Genomic DNA, 27,359 nt, shown 5'->3' on the forward strand with positions numbered 1-27,359 from the left:
ACAGTCTGACAATAACCTAGATTAGGGAGACAGACCAATTGGCTCAGAAAAAAAAATTGAACATCATCTTATTTGCTCTTTTTCATTTGAGGAGAGCAAAGCAACTTGACATTTAAAGGGTTTTTTTTTTGTTTTGTTTTGTTTTTTCAAATTGGGTGACATCTCATTAATAAATGATCTCAATAACAAGAGCATATGCAGTTAAGCTAGATAATTAGGATCCAGCCCATTTAATTTATATAAGAAGACTGTAAAACACTAGTCATATGTCCTCATACAGATTTCTATAAACAAAATATACAGAATTATATACATTATATAGTAAATATTTCTAAAGTTCCCTGTGCAAAAATTCTGAGATGTATATGTGTTACAAGAATAAGAGGATCACTAAATATGGCTAGGGAAAATACATCATCAATTCTCATACTTTTTCCATTTAAATTGTTCAGCAATACATAACAAGGGGGGGAGGAGGGATAGCTCAGTGGTTTGAGCATTGGCCTACTTAACCCAGGTTTGTGAGTTCAATCCTTGAGGGGGCCACTTAGGGATTTGGGGCACAAATCAGTACTTGGTCCTGCTAGTGAAGGCAGGGGGCTGGACTCGATGACCTTTCAAGGTCCCTTCCAGTTCTAGGAGATAGGATATCTCCATTAATTTATAATTTAATTTATTTATAAACTTTAGTTTAGATTATTATTTTTTCTAATGAAGTTTAACATTGGGTGCAACTAAACATAGAGATCACATGTGGTTTGTGGAGATTATATTTTCCATTTCTTAGTTTTATAATGTGAATCAACTTTATAAAATTCTAAACAGCGTTAATTTAAAGGGTTTTTAAAATTATTTGAATTGTGGAAGCATCAACAATAAGTTAATTTCTTTGTTCACATACAGTCCTTTCCACAGCAGTTTGCAAACTGAGGGCTGATCTGCTGAACACTTATACTCCTTTACTTATTCTGACCCTGATTCAGGAAAGAATTGAAATATGTGCTTAAATTATCCTTATTCAAGAAGGCTGTTAAGCATATGCTTACGTGATCTTCCTGAATAGGGAGGCTCTCCTGAATCAGGGTACTGAGAAGTTCTGTTGAGCTCAATGGTTACTCATACATGTGTTTGCAGGATTAGGCTTCAAGATGACTTAGTTTCGAGCACTGCACCTGCCCCTAGGTCCCCATCATCTTCTGTGGTTTTACCATCAAACATTCCTGTATTTTTCTGTCCCCACTCCTGTGTGGTAGACTCATGCTGACAGCAAGCCAAAATGTCTGATTATGCAAGGGGAACAGTGAAACAACTGTCAAAATGTACAATGTAAACTGACAAAAATGGAGGGAAAACTCTTTGTTTTTAGCTACAGTAATATCAGTTGTTGCTTGTAACACTAGTAGGTTAAAAAAAATTCCATGCAGGAATGTCAATTTTAATCTTATTTTAAATCTTAATAAGCTGTACCCTCTGCATAGTAACAACCTGAATGGCAGAATTTACTCCCTACCTCCTCATTTCTACTTAATCATGTGAATTTCTTTATTCAAATATCCTACAAAATATTCTGAAAATAGAGACAATGTGAATCGAGGTTCTGAACAGGCTAATTCCTTACATCTGATCAAGTGTTTTAAAAAGCACTATCAAATAAAAATCCAAACATTAAACAGCATTGGAATAGATTAGAAGGTGGCAACCAACTGTAAGAGGGAGAAATATGATCCTGATATAAAAAACAGTTGCTTTAACATTGACTGCTTCCATCTCCCTGCTTCACTTCTCATAATTCCCAATTCCAAGTGGAAAGGAAGTGTTTAGTGTCTATTACAAATGGAGCTGTAAGTATTGGCACATTTCTGCTCCCACCCCAACCATCATCACTCTGAGCATCACTGACTAGATTGGAATACATTCTGAATAACTAAATACATTTCTTAACTGAAAAAGGAATTGCTATTAAACGTTCTCTGCCTCCCACCTTTACACCCAATACTCTAAGCCACTGGTCCCGAAACTGTGGGGTGCACCCCCCTAGGACTAGAGGGCTAGATGAAATCAGGGCAGAGCTGGGCTGGGGGCGGAGTGGAGGAACGTTCATGGGGGAGTGCAGCAGGGCCAGCCCCCACAGGGGGCAGAGGGAGGGAGCATCACCCAGCCCCGCTCCGCCCCGCCCCAGCCACAGCTCCACTCCGCCGCCTGCTCTGCTCCCAGCCCAGCTCCGGCCCCAGCTGCAGCTCCGCTCCATCCCCAGCTACACTCTGCTCCCAGCCCAGCCTCAGCCACAGCTCCACTCCAACCCCAGCCTGGCTCCAACCCAGCTCTGGCCCCCACCACAGCTCCACTCTGCCCCCAGCCCAGACCCAGATACAGCTCCACTCCACTCCCATCCCCAGTTCTGACCCCAGCTCGGTCTTCAGCCCAAGCTCCTCTGCTGAGCCAACTGTGCAGTAAAGGAGTGGGGGTGTGGACAGATTCCATTACTGGTAAGGGGTGCCGTGACAGGAAAAGTTTGGGCACCACTGCTCTAAGATAAGTGTATTGCTCACAATTCCCACCAGTTCAGTAATGGATTGTGAATCTATCTTTTGTACATGCTGATCCAGAATATGGCCAACAGAGCACTTCATTCACAGTTTAACTTCTGCTTTAGGGAGCTCAGATAGTCTCAGTCCAGATATAAGGATGAAAATGGTTAAAGGCTTGAGGAGAAACTGAAAGGAATGGGATGGTTCAGTTTAGGGAGATGATGAATAAGAGAAAACATACAAAATGTCCCTATTTAGCTTCTCACATAATGCAAGAACAAAGGGAATCAGAAACTGAAAGGTAGCAGTTAAAATGGATAAAAGAAAACACCTTTTCTCCTAAAAAAATGTCAATAATTAACCTACAGAACTCACTGGTACAAAGCATCATTGAGTGTAGAAGCTTAGAAAGATTAGAAAAAGAAGAAGACATAGATAAGCAAACATCCACGATTACGTTAGATATGTTATAATTTTTTTTTTAATTATGTAACCTAACCCTCATGCGTCAGGGCATAAGCCAACCACTGGCAGGATGAAACATCTATTATGGCACGTAATACCCCTTTTTTTTTTTTTTTAAACTATGGGATGAAGCATGTTTTACTGGTAAGACCCTCCTGTGTTGCTTTTTACCCATTTTTACTGTAAAATTCCTGGCTTTTACAAAAGCTATTATTCAGTTTTTTACTTGTTTTGACCTGAATTTCAGACTGCTCAAATATATGAAAATACTGATTAAGTTAAGAAAAATCCAATACTTTACATTAGGTAGATGTGTTTATGTTAATGAATTAGTCTAAGTGTAAATATAAGGCTGTCCGTTAAAATAAAACAATGTATTGGAAGATACATACAGATGTGCATGTGTACATCAGTGCTTCAGTCCTTAAAAAAAAAAAAAAAAAAAAAAAAAAGAGTGCCAGAACTCCATGGACCCAGCTCACTAACCTGGGCATCAACTTAACCACCATCTCTCCTTTCAGAATGGACCCGAAGTGAGCCTGGAAGTGGAAGAGGTGAAGGAGGCGAGCATTCCATTTCTTCACACTGCCTCCTCCACCTCTTGTGGGCCTACTCTAGAAAGAGAGATGGCAGCTCAGTTACCTTGGCCGCCCACATTACCAAGCTGCCATCTCTCCTTCTGGAGCAGGAACCAGGATCCAGAAGAAGTCTTATTTTTCTCTATTTGTTCCTTTTCTTTTGTCTTCCATATATTAACCCTGATATTTACCCAGAAAACTGTGACGTTAATTTTCTTGCACTGATTTTCACTTTATTAAGTTTGTATATTTCTCGGGAAATTTTAAACAAAATAAAAACAAAAATGTAGGGCCTTGGTTACTGGCCACTCTCAGGGACAGGTTTCTGCTCTAGATATCAATGGTCTAATCGGGTATAGTAATTCCTGTATTTTTACCTTCCTATAAATGCACATTAGTTATTTCACACAGTTAATAAGTTTTTTTTAAGTTGATAATTAACAAGTGCTTTATATTATCTTCTTTATGTTACATATACTGCCATCTTGCCCTTAGTAACAGCTAATTCAACATCACCACCATTTATACTGTAATGCTTAGGGGGTCCAATCAATCATGGATCAAGACGTCATTGTGCTAGGCACTGTACAAAGACAACAAAAAGCCAGCCCCTGCCTGACATGTTGTTTTAATTATTACATACATACTTTAGCAGTTGCTTGATTTTGTAAAACATTAGGCTTATATATAAGTTCTGAAAAGTTAAAATGAGTGTCGGTAAACAGTAGGAATTAACTATGATAAATCATTACAATGAAATGTAGCCATATAAATTTCAATGTGAAACTTACTTTGTGGACTTCACCAAGTGGCAAAAAAGACACTTTTTTTCAATTAAGTTAAAATCATTCAAACTTACGTAACATAAATGGAAAATCCATTAACACTCATGGAGACACAGCTTAACACTTTTATAATCACACTAGCTGTTTGTGTCATAACCTAGGGCTTGTCTACACTGAAAATGCTGCATCAGCTTCTCCTGTAGGCGTAGGTAATCCTGAGAGAAAAATTCTCCCATCGACCTAGTGCTGTCTACACTGGGGGTTAGATTGGTTTAGCTGCATCATTCAAGGGTGTCATTTTTTCACATCCCTGAGCAATGTAGTTATACCTACCTAATTTTCTAGTGTAGACCAGGTCCTAGGCTCCGTGCTACACACATGGTAAGGGCGTTTTTTTCAATCATTTTTCAAACTGAACTTAATGAATTGGAAAAAAAAAAAAACATCTGTAGGGAGTGGGAAAGGTAGAGGTGTGAAGGTCATGAAGTACATTATTTATGCTTTGTCAATAGTTTCACAATTATATCTAAGTAAGTGGGAAGCAGCTCCACTTCAACATCTAAATAAATATTAAATGTAATAAACCAATTATCATGACCAGATATTTTTTCTCCCTCATGCATGGTCACTCTTCAAAGGAGTGTTAAAATAGGTTAACACAAATAAAAAAAGAAAAGATGAACAGTAGGAGTTGATTCTCCTTGTTCCAAGGACAATTCTTTTTTTAAGATGTACAGCAGCTCTATGTCCACAGAAAGCATTATTCACATAATAAAATCAACAAAACCATCACAAGATGGGCAAGGTATCTGGTGAATCAAAATGTATGGAGGAGGAAATATATGGTTTGTATTTGTTTGCCACAACAGGTTCACAGATTCAGTTTAAGACACTGTCTCCACTTCACAGGATTTTCTTCAAGGTTTATCCAACAGGATAGAAGTTAAAGATCAAATCACTGAGGCCAAGAATTGAGTCGACATGCATCAGAAATTACAATCTGTACTGAAAGCGCTCTGAGATAAAGTTGAAGATTAGCAAAATCAGAGTAAGAGGAATAACTACTGAATTACCAGCATCTCCAAAAGCACGGAAAAGGGAAACAATTAAGTCTTAAAACTAAGAGATTACAGAATAGTGAAATTGGCCATGTGGTGTGAGATACTGAATGCATCACAGAGCACAGTCTCTTAAACTTACATAATAGTAACATTCAAGGTCAACAGTGACAAAGTTTCTTAGATTCTACATGGAGAAATAACTATGAAAAATACGGAATGTGAGAGAGACAGACTTTGGCTAAATTGGGAGAGGCTGTAAGATCATATTTCTGCACTTTGAAGGGCAAAAATGACAACAACTGCTTGGCGGGGGAAGGACAGGTCAAACAAGTTCTGTTTTCTTTTATACTCTGAGGGTTTGTCTATATGGTGTGGCAATACACACTATGAGGGTATGATTTCTAAAGAGTACTAATGAGTTGTGCATTAACTGGTCTGTGTAGACCCTGCTGGTGTGCACTAAAGGTTGCCTAGGGCACTTTAACACACAGCCAAGGATCTCAAAATGCTCTGCAAACATTAATTAAACTTAGTCTCACCCTCATGAGGCTTAGCCTAGGGTTACCATATTTCAACAATCAAAAAAGAGGACGGGAGGAGCCCCACCCCTGTCCTAGCCCCGCCCCCGTCCTGACCTAGCCCCGCCCCTGCCCCTTCCACTCCCTCCCACTTCCTGCCCCCTCAGAACCCCCAACCCTCCCCCCCACTCCTTGTCCCCTGACTGCCCCCCCAGGACTCCACCCCCTCCCTAAGCCTCCCTGCCTCTTGTCCCCTGACTGCCTCCTCCTGAGACCTTCCCCACATCCTAACTGGCCCCCTAGGACCCTACCCCCTACCTGTCCCCTGACTGCCCCAACCCTTATCCACACCCCCACCCCCAGACAGCCCCCCCAGAACTCCTGACCCATCTAAACCCCTCTGCTCCCTGTCCCCTGACTGCCCCCTCCTGGGACCCCTGCTCCTAACTGCCCTCCAGAACCCCACCCCCTACCTAAGCCTCCCTGTTCCTTATCCCCTAACTGCCCCTTCCTAAGACCCCCCCAACTGTCCCCCAGGACTCTACCTCCTACCTGTACCCTGACTGCCCAAAACCTTATCCACCCTCCCCCAGAAAGCCTGCCCCGAACTCTCGACCCTCCCCCCCGCTCCTTGTCCCCTGACTGCCCCCTCCTGGGACCCCTGCTCCTAACTGCCCTCCAGAACCCCACCCCCTACCTAAGCCTCACTGTTTCTTGTCCCCTAACTGCCCCCTCCTGAGACCCCCCCCCACCTGTACCCTGACTGCCCAAAACCTTACACCCCCCAACCCCCAGACAGCCCCCCCTGAACTCCCTGACCCATCCAACCCTCCCCCCTGTTCCCTGTTTCTTGACTACCCCCCCCCACCCCAGAACCTCCCTGCCGCTTCTCTGGCCCCCGGCCCCCTTACTGTGCTGCAGAGCAGCGCGCTCGGCAGCGGGGGAGGGGAGCAGGGTCGGAGCTCCAGACGAGCGATCTGTGAATGCAGGGAGGGAGGGGGAGGAGGGGAGTGGTGTCAAGTTTCAGGAGAGAAGTGCAGGAAGGGCTCTGGCTCTGGCTGTGGGAGCCCCGGCGGCTCTGGCTGTGGGAGCCCCGGCTGCTCTGTAAGCCGTGCGCACGCTCTGCATGGGGGGGGGGGGGGAGAGGAGGGGAAGTCCGGACATTGACAAATTCCCTCCGGACGCTATTTTTAACCCGAAAAAGCCGGACATGTCCGGGGGAATCCGGACGAATGGTAACCCTAACTTAGCCACATTTTTCAGATTAGGAAACTGAGGAAGAGTAAGATTAAGTGATTTGGCAAACATCTGTCACAGCTTGAAACAAAAAACAAATCTCCCAATTTTAGTCTTTTGCGTTTGCCACAAATCCAACTTTCCCTCAGATAATCAATTTTTTCACGATGGTGTTCAGGATTTACAGCTGTAATAGTCACCAGAGGGAGTGTGGAGAGCGGAATGAAAAATCTGATTCAGACTCCTCCCTGGTATTAGGAGCCACTACTCCTATGTCCTTTCATTGTTTGATTCTTTAAGCCTTAGCACATTAAAGCATTCAAAACTAGGGTGAAATTTTAAAAAAATAAGATGATTTCAAGAGCATATGAGTCAGAAATGGAACTTTCCTTCAAGCTGAAGAAACTTTTATCTTCTTCCTATGCAAAGAGGCTCTTTGGTTTATTCATGTGGCCTCACATCCTGGCCTTGTCATTCCTACAGGATGAACTGAATTAGCCCCTTTGTCCTGAATGATTCTTAAAGTTCTTCCTAACTGCTGGAACAGGAAAGAGAAGCATTCCTTGGATTGGAGCTCAAAATTTTGGCAACAGGTTCTGCAGGTCAAAAAACAATCCCAACATGAAGATTCTGGTATGGATAAAAACTTCTAACGATCATAAGAATTCATAGTTTAACCCCATCAAAGGCTAGCTGGACAATATAGGGGTGGAATTTGTAAGCAAAGCATAATGGGACTCCAAAGCAGATTGCTTTAAGAAAAACTAGTCAAGCTATGTAATAAACAATGGATATGGCTAGTCTGAGATAAGGGGTGTGTACGTGTGTGGGGGGGGAGGGGGTGGTTTGTTATTTTGGGTACAGGTCTGTCGCATCTAAAACGCATTTAACATGCACGATTTCAGCTTTACGCGGTTGGCAAAAACAAAAACAAAAAAGAGAAAAATTACAATTTTAATACTGTACCTGTAGTGCAGGCGATTCCGCCCGTCATTGAACTCAATGTAATTTTGACTATATGCGGTTTTCGCTTTACGCGCTAACCGCGGAACAGAACCCCCACGTAAGATGAGACAGACCTGTATATCTTTTGGGAGATGAACCATAGTTCATACACAACCTAAGGGTCGCAAACACCAAACAGCCCCAAACTTGACAGGTGAGAGACCAAAGGACTGTATTCTAGAAAAAAAATTATACCTTTGACTGTATTTATGGACATTTTCTCAAGTTCTCTGTTAATCCTGTTATGCAGTATTGTATTATAATGAAAAATCCAATAAAAGCCTTTAATTAGAAACATGTAGGAAAACAAATCTTGAAGGATCGGAGTATGGTGGAGAATGATAAGAGAATACAGTAATGATTAATAGTAGCTCTGCTTTCAAGGAAATGACCTACAGGTTTTTTTCTTTGCCAGTAAAAAAACCTAAATTTCTGTTTATTAAAAAGCATCCAGTAATGGTTGCTTTTTTGTTAGTTTGTTTTTGGTGGGGGGGTTTTGAGAACAGAAGCACTGAAAAGTATATTGTTAGAAAGCACAGTCTAAAGCATGTTAAAGCATAAATAAAATTGTGCAAAATGGAACATATAGAGGTTCAAATTATAAATGATAAATATATAATGATATTACATAATGTTTTTGAGACATACCAAAATTTTTTAAACTATTGTTTTTATCCCCTCTGCCATGGCTGTTAAAAGAATCCATTACACTAACTGTGAAAATCACATTTTTATAAACACACACACACACACACACACACACTTTAATCAATTTATTACCTTTTTAATAATATAGCAGGTAATATCAAATTAATTACTTTTGCAAAGTATCCTTTAGAACTTATCTCAAGTACCAAAGTATCACTACTTCTTCTATTACCAAGTACTGTGAAGAACCAAGTTAAAATAATCGGTACAATGCAACTTTGACTGTTTCTCACTTTAAAAAAATTAAAATATAACCAAGTGTATAAAATAAACCCAAGTGACACCCCTTGACACTGAAGACCTCTGTCTCCCCTTAAGACAGGAAGTAGAAAAGGTGTAATCATCTTCTATATTGTCTTTGAGAAACCATTGCTAGGGGGAAAAAGTCATTTATTCTTTATGGCTATTCAGTGAAACTGCCAAGCAGGATGACAAATCGTGCCAACTGTGGTGGGTTAGGTGACACAAATTGACATTTCACATAGGCCAGAGAACATCTGTCAAAATATAAAAATTTCTGGCTGTTACCTACTTGTGGTGAATTTTACTTTATTTGACTTGGCAACCTACAGTTTAAAGGGAAAGCTTGATCTACCATTCTTTGAAGTACACAGTTACCAGAATTATTATTTTAGGTACTTCCTCAGAAGTCAAGTAAATCACATTTTTGAGACAAAAAATTAAGTATCTAATAATCAGAGAAAACAGTTTTTACAACTATATTAGAAGGTTGTCATTATTTAAATACAGGGCTAATTCATCGTACTCTAAAGGTCCCAATTTTACAGATACTAAGCTAAATAATTATTAATATGACCTATATGATGACAATTAAGTTGTCATTTACCGTGTTTCTGATTGGAATCTTCTTTGGTTCTGGTGGCACATCCTGTGGAACAAATTTCACCGGTTCTTTAATCTGCCTCCTTGATCTCTTGGTCCCATCTGGTAAGGTTTCCATGGCAATATCTGCTTCCATGTCACTGCTGCCTGCCTGGTCACACTCTGAACACTGCCTGGAAGTGAAAGATTTTATATGGACAACAGCAACCACAAAGCAGAAATAAAATATTTTGGTAAAAATACAACACAAAAACAAAACAATTCCACAAAAATATAAGGTAATTTTCTCAAAATAACAGATATTCAAATAGCTCCTCTTGCCAGATACATGGCCTATTTTATTTATTTATTCATGTCATTTAAGTCATTTGGGATTTAAGACTCATTGGAAGCACTCTTTCATATTTAGGAAAGATATTTCTTCTACTATTTCACCATTTTTTAATCCTACCCCCATTGATCTTGAATCTATTCATTTTTTTAGCTGCTGCAGCCTCTCATCTCTGCCAATGACACACTGTGCGGAATTTGCTCTCTGTAGGCAGCTTTTTACTGACAGACTAGCAAGAAGGGTTTCCTCTGACAATCAATAGACCATTTTAAAGATGGTGGACAATTCAATTCACACTAGATACATTTTTTTTAAAAGTCTAGAAGACATTAAAAGACAAATGAAGATGTATAGCCAGTGAAATGCATATTAGCAATTTTTTTTTATATTCAGATGAAAAACCCCTTGTTGTATTTCCAAAACAGTATAAATTCATGGTCAGAACTTCAAAACTAAGCAATCACTAATGTATGCTATTAACAAGCTTCATGAAAGAAAAGAAACAAAATGTGAAGTCATCTTCATATGTTCTCATATGCAGGACAAAATAATATATGTCATACCAAGATGTTAGGCCATAAATGCAGATGTTAACCTAACATATGGGAATGAAATTTCAGGTTTACGTGTTAATATCAGTGACAAATTAATTTTTAAGTCCTTTTTTTATTATAAAATACATTATTCTATGCATTTTAAGGCAAATCTTACCTAAATCCTACCATCAGCAGCAATTTTTACATTTCCCCAAAACTGTATTTTAAATATTGGTTAATGAAATTATTATAAAATTTCCTGAAATAGTATGCCAACTATTAAATAACAAAATTTAAATTTTAAATTAACATACAAACACTGATAATAATTTAAATGAAGTAGCAGAACTTGTTTCAGCAAGAAATAAAAATGTGTACTTTGTTATTCATTTATAAATATATTTTTATATGGTCTGAAGATAAGGAGGTGTGCTAACTTGCCGCCTATAAAAAACAGAATTTTTGCAACACAATTCCAGATTATAAAAAGTCAAATGAAATTTTCTTAAAAAAAAAATAAATAAATAAATATTAAAAGCAAATGTTTAAACACAAAATTTAACTATGGCATATTTACCATAAATGATCTGGATGCTTTTTTTATCATGAGGAAAGGAAATGTTACAAAGTTGAGCCTAAAATAGGTTTAACAGAAACAGCTATGCTGCTATGAATTTCAATGCAAACAAAGGCATTATTAAGTAATGTAAGCAACTGAAAAACATCAGTGCTATTGTGTTTTGAAAAGAGAATGCTGAACAATAATATATTTAATTTAATTCAAATACCAGTGCTTTTTTAAGTCAACAAAGCTGAATTACAGTAGATATGCCACACATTGTATTAAGACTCACAATGTAAAGAGACTCACATTACTCTTACTAAAACATACTATTAACAAAGGTTCCTGTTTAATTTTTTATTTACACCAGTTCCCGTATTTGGCGCAGAAGAACAGGAGTAGCTGCTCCAATATAAGGCAAACTGCTCTGATATAAAGCAAACACATGTTTTCATCGGCTTGGCGTCTTGTGTTTTCTAAAGCTGGAAACATCCTGAGCATTAGTCTCAAATCATTTCTGGTCACACCAGAAGACACTCCAACAGACAGCACTGTCTACTTATCAACCTGTGCTCTAATGAGTCAGAAAAAATGTGATCTAATCCTACTTGGATAAAAGCTAACTGTATGAGATAAATTGTATTTCAGTAATACATATGTATTACCAAGGAGTGTAGAAGCACAGACAAAGAAGTCGTCTTTATAAGACAGATTGAAAGAATGATTTAGCAGTTAGGCACTAGCTAGGGACTCAAAAGACGAGGGTTCAATTCCCTGCCCCATCATAGATTTCTTGTGTAACTTTTAGTCTTGCTGGGTTTCAGTTCCCCATTTGTAAAATGGGAATAATATTACTTCTCTTCCTCACAGGGGCATTGTGGGGATGAATACACTAAAGATTCCATTCTATATGCATCCGAAGAAGTGGGCTGTAGTCCACAAAAGCTTATGCTCTAATAAATTTGTTAGTCTCTAAGGTGCCACAAGTACTCCTGTTCTTCTTTTTACACTAAAGATTGTCAGGCACTCAGATGCTATGGTAACAAGGGCCAAAAAGTACCTTAGATAGATTTATTAGAGACCAATTACCAAAAAAATGAGTCTTGTAACTTTTATATCCGTCAAGAACACCAAAGGAGAACCTCTTGTAGTTGAATCTATCTCCCCTTGAACATCATGGGATGAAAAGGCTCAAGAGTCCATTGAGTCTGACCAAAGGTAACCTATGGTATTTTCTGTCAAGGACAGGCTTGGAAGTATAGGGGTATTATGAGATCTGGCTCATGGGCTTCATTGAAGGACTGGAACTTTCATAGATTTGAAAGTTTGGTAAAAATGTAGATCAGTGTCCAAACATTTTCTTCTGTTTGTGGGTGTTCAGCTCTTCTGAAAATCAGGCCACTTACTTAAATCCATATTTAGACACTGTAATGCCTGATTTTAAAGTACCTACATTTTTTTAAAAAATAGCCTATGTTCTTAAGAGTTTGAATAAACTATGCAAACTAGACACAATCAACTCAGGATTAAATAAGGACTGGGAATGGCTGAGCCATTAGATTCAATGTTTGTATCTCCCCTTGTAAGTATTCTCACACTTCTTATCAACCTGTCTGTACTGGGCTAGCTTGATTATCACTTCAAAAGTTTTTTTTTTTTTTCTCTTACTTAATTGGCCTCTCAGAGTTGGTAAGACAACTCCCACCTGTTTATGCTCTCTGTATGTGTGTATATATATCTCCTCAATATATGTTCCATTCTATATGCATCCGAAGAAGTGGGCTGTAGTCCACGAAAGCTTATGCTCTAATAAATTTGTTAGTCTCTAAGGTGCCACAAGTACTCCTGTTCTTGTAGTTGAGATTTTAAATAAGAAACTTGCAAAAAATTTACAGAGAACATCTGAGCTAACTCTGGAATTGATGGCACAACTGCCACTGCAGTCAGAACTAGGAAAAATGCAAGTCACCCAACAAAAAAGTAGTGAAAGCATGGTCTGAAAAGTATCAAAGAAAAAAATTCAATGCGATAAAATAGAAGCACAGTAAATTGGCTCTTAAATGCACTTAATTCCCTTGGCAGAAACATGGCCAATATGGCAAGGGAGAATACAGGACAGAGGTGGTCAGTCCAGACAGTTCAAGTGTGCCTGTTGAAGCAAAGAATCAAGAAGTTTGTCCAAGTGAAGGTAAATTACGCTTATTTCTTTGGATTTGTGATATGGAAGCTGTTCCATACCCCTAATCACTTTGTTTGCCATTCTAATGTATCTTTTTGGATATAGAGTAACCAGAACTGCACGCAATATTCTAGATATAGGCATACCATGGATTTATCTAGTGGCATTATGACATTTTGTTTCTTGTTATCTATCCCTTTCCTAATGGTTCCTAACATTCTGTTATGTTTTTTTTGTTTGTTTGTTTGTTTTGTTTTTTTAACTCCTGCTGCATATTTAGCAGATGTTTTCAAAGAACTACTCATGATGACTCCAAGATCTTTTTCTTGAGAGGTAACAGCTAATTTACACCCCATCACTGTATATGTATAAATTTGATTATTTTTTCCAACGTGCATTATTTTTTATCAATATCGACTTTTAGCCACCATTTTGTTGCACAGTCACCCAGTTTTATGAGATCTGTTTGTTACTCTTCGCATTCAGCTTTGGATCTAACTTGAGTAATTTTGTATCATTTGCAAACTTTGTGACCTCACTCTTTACCCCTTTTTTCAGATCATTTATGAATGTGTTTAATAGCACTGGTCCTAGTACAAATTCTTGGGAGGACCCCACTATTTATCTCTCTCTACTGTGAATGCTGACCATTTATTCCTACCCTTTGTTTTCTATTTTTTAACCAGTTACTGTTCAATGAGAGGACCTTCCCTCTTATCCCATGACTGCTTACTGTACTTAAAAGCCTTTGGTCAGGGCCCTTGTCACTTTCTGAAAGTCCAAGTATACTGTATATCCATCCACCTGATCACCCTTGTCCTCGTGCTTGCTGACACTTCAAAGAATTCTAGTAGATTGGTGAGGCATGTGTTCCCTTTACAAAAGCCATATTGACTCTTCCAACATATTGTGCTTATCTGTCTGTCTGATAATTCTGTTCTTTATTATAGTTTCAACCAATTTGCCTGATACTGAAGTTAAGCTTCCCAGCCTGTAACTGCCAGGATTGCCCCAGGAGCCTTCTTTAAAAATCAGCATTACACTAGTTAACTGCCAGTCATCTGGTGGTATGGAGGCTGATTTAAGCAATAGGTTATATACTACAGTCAGTAGTTCTGAAATTTCATATCTGAGTTTTTTCAGAACTCTGGGATGAATACCATCTGGTCCTAGTGACTTATTACTGTTTAATTTATCGATCTGTTCCAAAACCTCCTCAACTGACACCTCAAATCTGAGACAGTTCCTCTGGTTTGTCACCTAAAAAAAAAATAAATAAATGGATAAGGTGCGGGAATCTCCCTCACATCCTCTGCAGTGAAGACAAATGCAAAATAATTCATTTAGCTTCTCCACAACAGCCTTGTCTTCCTGGGTGCTCCTTTAGTTCCTTGATTGTCCGGTGGCCCCAATGATTGTTTGGCAGGCTTCCTGCTTCTCATTTACTTGAAAACAATTTTGCTGTTGTTTTTTGTCTATTTTATTAATTGTGCTTTGAAGTCTTCTTTGGCCTACCTAATTATACTTTTACACTTGACCGGCCAGAGTTTACGTTCTTTTCTCTTTTCCTCAGACAGATTTGATGTCCTATTTTTGAAGGATGCTTTTTTGCCTCTATTTGCCTCTTTAAGTCTGCTTTTTAGCCATGGTAGCATTTATTTGGTCTTCTTTTTTTTCTAAGGATTATTACTACATTTGACTGTATGCTTTCTTTCATAGATAGCACCACTCCCCGAACAATGTGACTTACTCTTTCTTATATATTTTGTACCATGTGTGACAGAACTCTTTGTGACACTTTCCTACACTTTGTACCCTGTGTAACACTGTAATAATTTTTCTACGAGGTATCATTTAAAAACTCATAATTTGCTGGTCAGTATTGTCCTGGTAAAATGTGTGCCAAATTGTATGTCAACTTATAAGATTCCAGTATATGGTGTTATTAACCCCACAACCCTGTCCAGACAGAAGTTGTCAGTCAGGTCTGTGCTTAACAAAGGAATGTGTGCTTGCCTTAATTTGCATTTAAGCAGTAAACAGAATCATCAAACAGGAAGGGAAGATAAACGAAATTCAAATGGTTGAAAAAACAGAATATCCTTTCACACAGCCTCCTTGGCTCCTGGTTTTCAGCTGGAAATATTTTTCAAGAGGGAGACTGAAATTATAAAAAGGAGGGACAAACACCGCAAGGCACCCCTCTCTCTCTTTCTGTCCATTGCATTCACTGCATCTGAAGAGACAAAGGAAGCAGCCATTGAACTCTGGGGAAGTGGTCCTGATCTAGAGTCTGGTCAGTAAGACTGCTGAAAGCACGTGATGAGAACACTTTGCTTTGAAGCTAATGTAGTTTGTTAAGTTAGACACCAGTAAATGTTTTAGCTTTATTTTTCTTGTAACTATTTCTGACTTTTATGCCTCATTACTTGTACTCACTTCAAATCTACATCTTTGTAGTTAAACAAACTTATTTTATTGTCTTATCTAATCCAGTGTCTGGGTAACTCCATTTGGTAACAAGTTGTGTGCATATTACTCCATTATAAGAATATAGGCTGAATATAATTGTACTGTCCAGGAGAGGGTGGGGCAGTACAGGATATATGTTTCTAGGGGGAAATTTGGGACTGGGCGTGTGTTGGGGACACCGGCAGCATAACTAAGGCTAGTAAGAGCCGAGTTGTGGCTGGCTGGCTGAAGCACAAATACAGACATAACTAGGAGCACCTTACATGCTGGAGGCTGTGAGCAGTCTAGGCAGGAGGGTATAATATAATAATAATAATTAATGGAGATATCCTATCTCCTAGAGCTGGAAGGGACCTTGAAAGGTTATCGAGTACAGCACGCTGCCTTCACTAGCAGGACCAAGTACTGATTTTGCCCCAGATCCCTAAGTGGCCCCCTCAAGGATTGAACTCACAACCCTGGGTTTAGCAGGCCAATGCTCAAACCACTGAGCAATGCATTTTTAAGGGCCCCCCGGGTCACAGGGTCGGGGTTGACACAGCCAGGGTTTTGGAACGGAGCCCAGAGCTGGAGCGCGGAGCAGCTCCAGAGCAGTGGAGCTGCAGGTTTTTGCCTGGAGCTGGAGCGGAGCCGGAGCACAGCTCCAAAGCCCTGGACACAGCTACTCATTAGTCTGGATTGTACCCGAGTATGTCACATCTTGGTATTATCATGTCCCACTGATTATCATTGTTCCACCAAGTTTCTGTGATGCCTATTATATCAACATCCTCATTTAATACATGGAATTCAAGTTCACCCATCTTAGTATTGAGACTTTTAATATTTATATACAGGCCCTTATAAAATTTTGCTAATATTTAGTTGTCTGCCTTCATGTGATATAATTTAATGTAATTAAATTATTTTTCACTTGAGTGTGTTTCTTCAGTGCCTACCAGTACTTTATCAACTTCTATTCCATCCTTTTGACTAGGATATAGAGTATTCCCCTTTAACAACTCCTCTCATTTGGTATCACAAGCCTCCTAGAAATCTTACAAAGAAAAATTAGTGACATTTTGAAAGGCTTAAAGAAAGAGGATGTTTATATGGATGACATTTTAATTTATTAGAAGTAAAAGTGGTCTCTCATGCTGGACTATGTAGAGGCCCCTATATGCAGAAGCGGGGATAGAAAGATATGTATACAGAGAGCACTAACACCATGTTGTGGAATCTACAAGGGACAAATTAACTGAAGGCATTCCTTTAATCGGAGAGGACGGTGGGTCCCCCATATTGAGTTTTTGCTGTGTTATTACACACACACACACACACACACAACTTTTTTAAACCATTTTTAACCTTTGTGAAAATGTAAGCTAAGGGCTCCATCCAATCCACAAAATCACTTCCACTGATGCTCATGGACAGAGACTCCAATGAAGACTAGTAGCAGATGCACAGGAAATTGCAAGAAATCCCAAAGTAGGCAGTTATGGAATAATCCACCCTCTCAAAGTATCTTCCTAGCCCCCATTAGTTTGAGTCTGGCTTACACACTTATGTATGTGAGTTTATAGTCTTTCCTAAATTATTGACTTTTTGTTTTTAATCCTATTTTACCCTAGATGTTCTTATTATCCATATAAAATGTCCAGTCTATTTATTTCAATGCTGGTACACTCTTGGCCTCATAATATCTTTTGGCAATGAGTTCCAAAGACTAAAAAATTGCACTTTGTATGAAGAAGTACTTCCTTTTATTATTTCTAAAGCTGATGCTTTTTCAATTTCACTGAATGTTTTTTTATACGAGAAAAGGTGAAACCCCTTCCTCAGCAAGCATTAGGAAGCCATGGTAGGACTTGTCAGTCAGTCAGGAAAGAAATGTCTCAAAGAAGCCAGGTTGGACTTAAGGGGAGAGGGGCCTGTTGAGCATAAGTGTTTCTCCATCTCCCGCCCCACCACCAAATAATTGTTATTGGTGTGATTTAGGAAGCTCCCACTTACTCAAAATGTCCTCTACTTTTGTCCAGTTATTTGCTAACACACAGGGGAAAACGGAGCCCCTCCTATCATTTCTGATGAAGGAAGCAGACTCAGTACACTCCAGATCTAGGAGCATGAGGACCCCCTTACTGTCTACAAACACACTTCTTGACAACTGGGGTAGGAGAAATGCTGTTCCCCCATACTCAAAGATCAGTACTGTTTTTATTTAAACGCTGGAATCTCCATCCCTGGAGGTGGAGAGGAGGACAGAGAAGAAATTGAGAGAAAAGAGAGTTTCAGTGCATGGAAACTAGAGCCCATCCCCATAGCTCTAAAACATCTTGGTGTTTGTTTCTTATTAGCCTTGTGCAATGGACCTGCCAGATTTCTGAAGGGATTAGACTATTGAAAGTCACCAAATTCAGCTCTATGGAATTTACCCATTCAGGAAGAGAACATATTTTTGGCCACAGATAAGTGGTAATAATGTTATTGAATCTTTTAAAATTCTGCCACGGTATTTCACCTCAATTAACTGATTTGTCACAGATCTAACATTCTAGGAAACTTCCTGCAATTCATATTTCTTCACTTAATTTTGTACGACTTTATACGAAATCCCATATGAATAGTCAAAAAGTATAGAATCATCGAATCATAGAAGATTAGAGTTGGAAGAGACCTCAAGATGTCATCTAGTCCAACCCCCTGCTCAAGTCAGGACCAACCCCAACTAAATCATCCCAGTCAGGGCTTTGTCAAGCTGGCCTTAAAAACTTCTGAGAAGGGAGATTCCACTACCTCTCATTCCAGTGCTTCACCACCCTCCTAGTGAAATAGTTTTTCCTAATACCCAACCTAGACCTTCCCCACTGCAACTTGAGACCATTGCTCCTTGTTCTGTCATCTGATACCACTGAGAACAGTCTAGCTCCTTCCTCTTTGGAACATCCCTTCAGGTAGTTGAAGGCTGCTATCAAATCCCCCCTCACTCTTCTCTTCTGCAGACTAAATAAGCCCAGTTCCCTCAACCTCTCCTTCATGTGCCCCAGCCCCCTAATCATTTTAGTTACCCACTGCTGGACTCTCTCCAATTTGTCCACATTCTTTCTGTAGTGGGGGGCCCAAAACTGGACTCAATACTCCAGATGTGGCCTCACCGATGTCAAATAGAGGGGAATAATCACTACCCTCAATCTGCTGGAAATGCTCCCACTTATGCAACCCAATATACTGTTAGCCTTCTTGGCAAAAAGGGTACACTGTTGACTCATACCAAGTTTCTCATCCACTGTAATCCCCAGGTCCTTTTCTGTAGAACTGCCACTTAGCCAGTTGGTCCCGAGCCTGTAGCAGTGCATGGGATTCTTCCATCCTAAGTGCAGGACTCTGCACTTGTCTTTGTTGAACATCATCAGATTTCTTTTGGCCCAATCCTCCAATCTGTGTAGGTCACTCTGGACCCTATCCCTACCTTCCAGCGTATCTACCTCTCCCCCAAGCTTAATGTCATCCGCGAACTTGCTGAGGGGGCAATCCATCCCATCATCCAGATCATTAAGGAAGATGTTGAATAAAACCGGCCCCAAGATAGACCCTCTAGGCACTCTGCTTGATATCAGCTGCCAACTAGACATCAAGCCTCGATCACTACCTGTTGAGCCCAACGATCTAGCCAGCTTTCTATCCACCTTACAGTCCCTTCATCCAATCCATAGCTCTTTAACTTGCTGACAAGAATACTGTGAGAGACCATATCAAAAGCTTTGCTAAAGTCAAGATATATCACGTCCACCGCTTTCCCCATATCCACAGAGCCAATTATCTCATCATAGAAGGCAATCAGGTTGGTCAGGCATGACTTGACCTTGGTGAATCCATGTTGACTGTTCCTGATCACCTTCCTCTCCTCCGAGTGCTTCAAAATGGATTCCTTGAGGACCTGCTCCATGATTTTTCCAGGGACTGAGGTGAGGCTGACTGGTCTGTAATTCCTTGGATTCTCCTTCTTCCCTTTTTTAAAGATGGGCACTATAATTGCCTTTTTCCAATCGTCCGGGACCTCCCCCAATTGCCACAAGTTTTCAATGGCTCTGCAATCACATCAGCCAACTCCCTCAGCACCTTCAGATGCACTGCACCCGGCGCCATGGACTTGTGCACGTCCAGCTTTTCTAAATAGTCCTTACCCTGTTCTTTCACCACTGAGGGCTGCTCACCTCCTCCCTATACTGTGCTGCCCCCAGTGCAGCAGTCTGGGAGCTGACCTTGAAGACCGAGGCAAAAAAAGCATTGAAAACTTCCGCTTTTTCCACATCATCTGTCATTAGGTTGCCTGCCCCATTCAGTAAGGGTCCCACACTTTCCCTCACCTTCTTCTTGTTGCTAACATACCTGTAGAAACCCTTCTTGTTAGCCTTCACATCCCTTGCTAGCTGCAACTCCAATTGCGCCTTGGCCTTCCTGATTACATCCCTGCATGCTCGAGCAATATTTTTATACTCCTTCCTAGTCATCTGTCCAAGTTTCCACTTCTTGTAAGCTTCCTTTTTGTGTTTAAGCTCATCAAAGACTTCTCTGTTAAGCCAAGATGGTCGCCTGCCGTATTTGCTATTCTTTCTGCACATCGGGATGCTTTGTTCCTGCGCCCTCAAGAAGAATTCTTTAAAATACAGCCAGATCTCCTGGACTCCTTCCCCCCTCATATTAGCCTCCCAGGGGATCCTGCCCATCAGTTCCCTGAGGAAGTTAAAGTCTGCTTTTCTGAAGTCTGGGATCCGTATTCTGCTGCTCTCCTTTCTTCCTTTTGTCAGGATCCTGAACTCAACCATCTCATGATGACTGCTGGCCAGGTTGCCACCCACTTCTACTTCCCCTACCAATTCTTCCCTGTTTGTGAGCAGCAGGTCAAGAGGAGCATGGCCCCTAGTTGGTTCCTCCAGCACTTGCACCAGGAAGTTGTCCCCAACATTCTTCAAAAAATTCCTGGATTGTCTGTGCACTGCTGTATTGCTCTCCCAGCAGATGTTAGTGTGATTGAAGTCCCCCATGAGAACCAGGGCCTGTGATCTGGAAACTTCTGTTAGTTGTCTGAAGAAAGCCTCGTCTACCTCATTCTCCTGGTCTGGTGGTCTATAGCAGATGCTCACCATGACACCACTCTTGTTGCTCTCGCCTCTAAACTTAACTCTCAACAGGCTTTTCTCCAGTTTCATACCGAAGCGCTAAGCAATCATACTGCTCTTTTACATACAGTTCAACTCCTCCATATTTTCTCCCTCACCTGTCCTTCTTGAACAGGTTATACCAACGGTTGGCAACCAACGGCACGCAAGCCAATTTTTGATGGCATGCTGCTGCCTGCCAGGGCCCTGGCCCCACTCAGCCCCCCCGCCCTCCAATCTCTCCTGCGGGGCCAGGAAGCAGAAGCTTGGTCTTGCTGGCAGCCAAGCTTCCCCCTCCCCCGTTTCTTCCCCCAGCGTGGTGCTTTCCTGCCCCTCCCCTTCCCTCTCCCTGCTGCTGATCAGCTAATCGCCCGGGGGAGGGGGAGCGGAGCCAAGCCGCAGCATGCTGGCTACTCCGGGGAGGAGGCAGAGAAGAGGTGGGCACAGGGCCCTGGGGAAAGGGGTGGGAACGGGGCATATCCCCTCCAGCCCCCTGCTGTGAGCACCCCCATGAACCGAGCACCTGAATTCCCCCCCACACACCCAGCCTTCTGCCCTGACCCCTGAACCCCCCCACACACACAGCCCTCTCCCCTGACCCCTGCACCCCCACACACACACATCCAGCCCTCTGCCCTGACCCCTGAACCTCCTCACACACACCCAGCCCTCTGCCCTGACCCCTGAACCCCCTCAAACACACCCAGCCTTCTGCCCTGACCCCTGCATCCCCTCACACACCTCCAGCCCCCATTCTGACTCCTGCACCCCCCACACATACCCAGACCCCCACACCCCATGCCCTGGCTCTTGCACCCGCCCACATCCCCACCCTGAGCACCAAACAGGAGCTCCTGCACACACACACCCCACGTTCCCACCTACACCCCCAGTCTGGAGTCCCGGCTGCCGGCCCCTTGCCAGCCAGGGTCCCGCAGTCCCCACTCAGCCCGCTGCTGAACTAGGTGAACAGAACCCCAGGCCGGCAGCGGGCTGAGTAGGCTGGTAGCATAAGATCAGAATTTAATTTAATTTTAAATGAAGCTTCTTAAACATTTTGAAAACCGTTTACTTTACATACAATTTACAGTTTAGTTATATAATATAGACTTAGAGAGAGAGAAAGACCTTCTAAAAAAACAGAGAGAGAGAGAGAGAGAGAGACCTTCTTAAAAAATGTTAAAATGTATTACCGGCACGCGAAACCTTAAGTTAAAGTGAATAAGTGAAGATTCAGCACACCACTTCTGAAAGGTTGCCGACCCCTGGTTTATACCCATCCATGACAGTGTTCCAGTCATGTGAGTTATCCCATCAAGTCTCTGTTATTCCAATCACATAATAGTTCCTTGACTGTGCCAGGACTTCCAATTCTTCCTGCTTGTTTCCCAGGCTTCTTACGTTCATGTACAGGCACCTAAGATAACTAGCCGATTGCCCTACTTTCTCAGTATGAATCACCCTGTTGCACCCTCCTTGTATTTCCTCCTGGTATCCCACTTCTCCACTTACCTCAGGGCTTACGACTCCGTCCCCCAGTGAACCTAGTTTAAAGCCCTCCTCACTAGCTAGCAAGCCTGCCTGCCAAAATGCTCTTCCCTCTCTTCATTAGGAGGATCCCATGTCTTCCTAGCAATCCTTCTGCCTGGAACAACATCCTATGGTCGAAGAGCCAAAGCCCTCTCTCCAACGCCACTTGCGTAACCACGTATTTACTTCCACAATTTGATGGGTCCCTACCTGGGCCTTTTCCTTCAATAGGGAGGATGGACAAGAACAAGACTTGCACCTCCAACTCCTTTATCCTTCTTCCCAGAGCCACATAAGTCTGCAGTGGCCTGCTCAAGGTCATTCTTGGTAGTATCATTGGTGCCCACGTGGAGAAGTAGGAAGGGGTAGCGGTCCTAGGGCTTGATCAGTCTGGCAGACAGTCCGTCACATCCTGAATTCTAGCTCCAGGCAAGCAGCACACTTCTTGAGATTCCTGATCTGGACAGCAGATGGACGATTCTGTTCCCCTTAGGAGGGAGTCGCCAACCACCACCACCACCACCCGTCTCCTCCTCTTGGGAGTGGTGGTCATGGAACCCCCATCCCTAGAACAATGCATCCCAGGCCTTCCAGTTGATGGGGTCTCCTTCTGATCCCTTCCCTCAGATGACTCTTCCAAACCATTCTCCGCCCTAGTACCCGTGCAGAGAGCCTGAAAACGTTTTTTACCTCTATCTGCATTGGGGGTACATGGGTTCTCCTCTTTCTTCTTCTGGAGGTCACATGCTGCCAATTTTCTTCCACGTTCTGCACTGCCCTCTCTGATTCTACAGCATGCTGTGCCTGCATTTTCAAACGCTGACTTCTGTCCAGAAAGTCTTCATTTTCTCTGAGGCAACACAGGGTTGATACTTGGGTCTCTAGTCCTTTAACCTTCTCTTCCAATATGGAGACCAGCTTGCACTTCATACAGACGAAGTCGCTTCTATCCTCTGGGAAATAGACAAACATGGCACATCCCGTGCAGATCACAACAGCTGATCGCTCACTATTCATATTGTCTTCCTTCTAAGAGACTCTTCAGATGTTGTATTTACTGCTCACAGAAGCCTGAAAGGCAAAAGTTCTGTGGGAACTCCTCACCAGGTGAACTCCCAGGCAAACTCCCTGTTTGCTTCTCCTCTGTTCACAGCTCACTCGGTTCACAACTGGCTGCTTTGTGAAGTGTATACTGTCCTTGTGTAATAAAATTATATACATTTTATCCAATATAACCAAACCATTTTAAGGGTTAATGAAATAACATTTTAAACAAAAGATATATTAAAAACAGCAGGGAAAAACTTTTGTTGAACTTAGCACTTAGAACAGTGGTCTGTTTTATACGGTGTCTAATAATCGGAGTATACCAAGGCAAAGCCAAAGATGAAAAGAACACAATCAATACACCTAAATCTTATCCTCTAGACTATGCCTGAGCTAATTAAAGTGAAAGCTAAATTTGTGATCAGCAGCGTAGCTGAAGCATGAAATTCACAGCAAAGACACTTTGAAATATAAAAGCATTGCTATCTACCTAACCTACTCTACCTGAATACCCATTAAGAAGTATAGTTAATGTCCTTCTGAACTGATGGCTTTTAATGACCTTTTCAACTTGGTTAAAAAGCAGATCACAACTAGAGATGTCTTGTACATATGCTATGGCAGCAACAACAACAATCAAATATAATTATTTAGATTATCCATTCTGCAAAGTCAACCACAGTTTAAGAAGGTACAACAGACTACACAGGAATGATCTAGCAAGTAGAGTAGCAAGCCTACACTAATGCTCAAAAGAATTAATTTTTAAATAGTGGTTGGACCCTCTGAGTTTTGCATCTTTTAAAGGAAATCTCTATTTAATAATTAATTTATATGGTCAAAACGGGATTTTAACTGAGGGGTAAAAACCTCACCAACAAGAAACACTAAATTACTGAAGACCCTGTGTTTATTTTAGAAAAAAAATCAGAAAGAACTATATACGAAGGGTAAGGAAAAGTTTAAACTCAATTTTCATCAAGTGAACTATTAAAAAAACCTACTTTTAGAAATGGTTATTTTCATATTCCAATTTGATGCATTAGGGCTCTCTGCTAGGAGGTTCTAAGCCCTTCCTTGAGGAAGTTGTAACATTAGCCTTTCTGCTAGAGAGATGAGTAAAGACCATTTTCTCATAATTAGATTTTTCAAAACATTTTACAACATGTAGAATGCGCACACACACACACACTAATTTTATGTTGCGTCAGTTGACTCTGGCTCACAGGACTCAGGCTGCAGGGTTAAAATAGCAGCATAGACATTCAGCATGGGCTGGAGCCTGGCCTCCAAAGCCCACCTCACTTGCTGGGTTTCAGAGCCTGGCCTCCCGCCTGCGCAGGAACAGCTATACTGCTATTTTTAACCTTGATACCCAAGCCCCACAAGCCTGAATCAATTGACCCGAGCTCTCAGACTCAGCGCTATTATAGGTTTTTCTTTGCACTGTAGACATACCCATAGGGGCTAAGCGATGTGTGTTTGGAGGCATCATCCATGTACATATATAGTTATAATAAAACATCACTCAAGAAAATCGAAATCCATTCATTTTCTCATCAAAACACTATTCTGATTCTTTTGATGTTATTATTACAACACTAATTTTTCAAAAAAAAATTCCCTATATTTATTCTAAAGATGTGAAATTATTCTTTTTTGCTTCCTCCACTGAAATATTCCTACATTTCAAATTAAACTGACCTCAAAAACTGTATATATTGAATAGAGGTTACTCCATAATTTAGAAAAGCTGTCAAAGATTATGACCAGGTGATGAAACATTATCAAAGACTAGATTAATTTGAGAAATAACTTTTCCCACAAATTCAACTAGATGTTCCAATGCACACTGCCCCCAATACAAGTACTTAAACTGCACTTTAAATTAAGTTTGTAATCTAATCACACTTATTTGTATTTTAACAGAGAATTATTTAGCTTGAATTATCTATTTACACATTACAGATTAACAATCAAGAACTGTCTTCAATGAGCATGAGTTTAGCAAATCTCTATAAATAAAATTCATATTTCAGAGACGTAGCCTATAGTGCCTCACCTGATAAGTTGAGTGAAATGTCAATATTGTAAATGAGCATAACCCAATTCCCCTACCCTTCCATGAAAACATAAGTGATGAAAGTGAAGTCAGAATAAAGACAGATCTTAACTACATAACTTAATTTTTAACAGTAATAATGACTAGGGAAAGAAACTTGAAATCAAGATAGTCTAGTTTAAGCAGTATTTGGCAATGCCTAAATACTCAAAATTTACAACCCTTTTCACATTTAAGTTTTACTTGGAGTGCATGGAAATGGCAGAAGATAACTAACTAACAATATTCTTACTTACCAATAACTGTTTTTAGTCTTCCTTGGCATTCTTGTAAGAGGAGGGTCCAGACAGCCGAGATGATAATGTAGTTTACAGGTATCACACAGTAAGAGCAGGTGTTGATCATGGTTCTTCTTACAAATTCCACAACTTTGAATAAATGCAGCCAAATAAAGCATTAAAATTACATTTGAGATGGTAAAGCATATGCTATACAGTACCGTATTTCTTGGTGACAATAAAAAGTGCAAGTACACAAATATATATTAATGACATCATACAGTTTTCACAGTATTCATTTAAAATTAGCTACATGATTACTTTTGAAAATGTTTATGACTAAGCACCTTTTAAAACTAGGTGATATCTCATCTTCTAACATTTTCTTTAAATTTCATATTCAAGTACTGTAGAACTGCAGTTACCCTTCTGATGCTCGAATCAGGATATCCCATGATATCATCAAGCACCAGTGCAAAACACAATACATGCGGGGGCGGGCGGGGGGGGGGGGAGGGAGGGAGAGAAGATCACCACGCTGGGACAAAGAATATTATTGACTGGCTAAGTAGAATATTATTACTACTATTAATCGTTTATCTATTTCAATAACATTGAAAGACAGGAGTGCAGTCTCATCATGCTGGATAATGTACAAACACAGAATAAATCAGAGTTCACTTTTTAAATTGGGCTACTGTACCAATATTGGCATTCTAGTTTAGTAGTCTCAAAAAGATTAATTTTGTACTTATTAATCACATAATGAAAAGAAAGAAATCTGTTCAAAAGCAGCTTGCTGACCCATCAACTTAAAGAGTAAATATCCTCAAATGGCAAATATTTTTAACACTATACTGCTGAATACATAATATTGTTCATACCAAAATCCTCACAACAGTATAGACTACTAAATTCAAAGGACAATAGCATGGATTTAAAATTTCCACATTACAGATGCAACCGATTCCGATATTTCAGATGTAGAAGCCATTTTCTTTTAAAGCACTGCTGTCTATTAACAGAGAAAGCCCTGCCAATGTGTGTGCCAAAATAAAGAAATGACTCAGCTTCTTAGCTTGGAGATAAACAGAACTCTAATGGCAGCCAATAGTAAGTAAGATGTGGGGGAGGCATTTTCTTCAATTTTTGTGTAAATAAACACTTCAATTATAAATATTTATCAACACTTTCCATACTATATCATGCCTAGTCTACCAAGACTGCATTACTTGCCTATAAAGTACTGCTGGAAGCGTAGACGTCTTTTGTGTTCCTCCTTCCTTTTTACTTGGTTTCCTCTCCTTGGGTGCTCGTAAAATTGCTGGTATGTTCAATTTCTATTGGATTTGAAGAAATGTAGTTTATATAAGTTTTTTGGGGAAGAATCTAAGTATACCATTCCCATTTGCCACTCCACAGCCAGTTAAATTTGGTCAACCTCAGGATATTACTATTATGAGGGGAAAACTGCTTTCTAAACTACTTTACAGG

At 40.6% G+C, this 27,359-nt stretch overlaps 1 protein-coding gene across 8 annotated transcripts in view; it reads right to left on the reverse strand.

Moving 5' to 3' along the window:
* The window catches only part of PHF14 (PHD finger protein 14), a 271,070-nt gene that overhangs the window by 174,464 nt on the left and 69,247 nt on the right, over positions 1-27,359 (reverse strand). For all 8 annotated transcript variants that reach the window (XM_054020326.1, XM_054020325.1, XM_054020323.1 and 5 more), the window contains exons 12-14: positions 27,102-27,205; positions 25,884-26,015; positions 9,732-9,900 (exon numbers count right to left, since the gene is read on the reverse strand). In XM_054020326.1, the coding sequence (XP_053876301.1) occupies positions 9,732-9,900; positions 25,884-26,015; positions 27,102-27,205 (405 nt within the window). The remainder of the gene's footprint in view (positions 1-9,731; positions 9,901-25,883; positions 26,016-27,101; positions 27,206-27,359) is intronic.

The sequence above is a fragment of the Malaclemys terrapin genome, chromosome 2 (assembly GCF_027887155.1).
Source record: "Malaclemys terrapin pileata isolate rMalTer1 chromosome 2, rMalTer1.hap1, whole genome shotgun sequence".
In the NCBI taxonomy this organism is placed as follows: domain Eukaryota; kingdom Metazoa; phylum Chordata; order Testudines; family Emydidae; genus Malaclemys; species Malaclemys terrapin.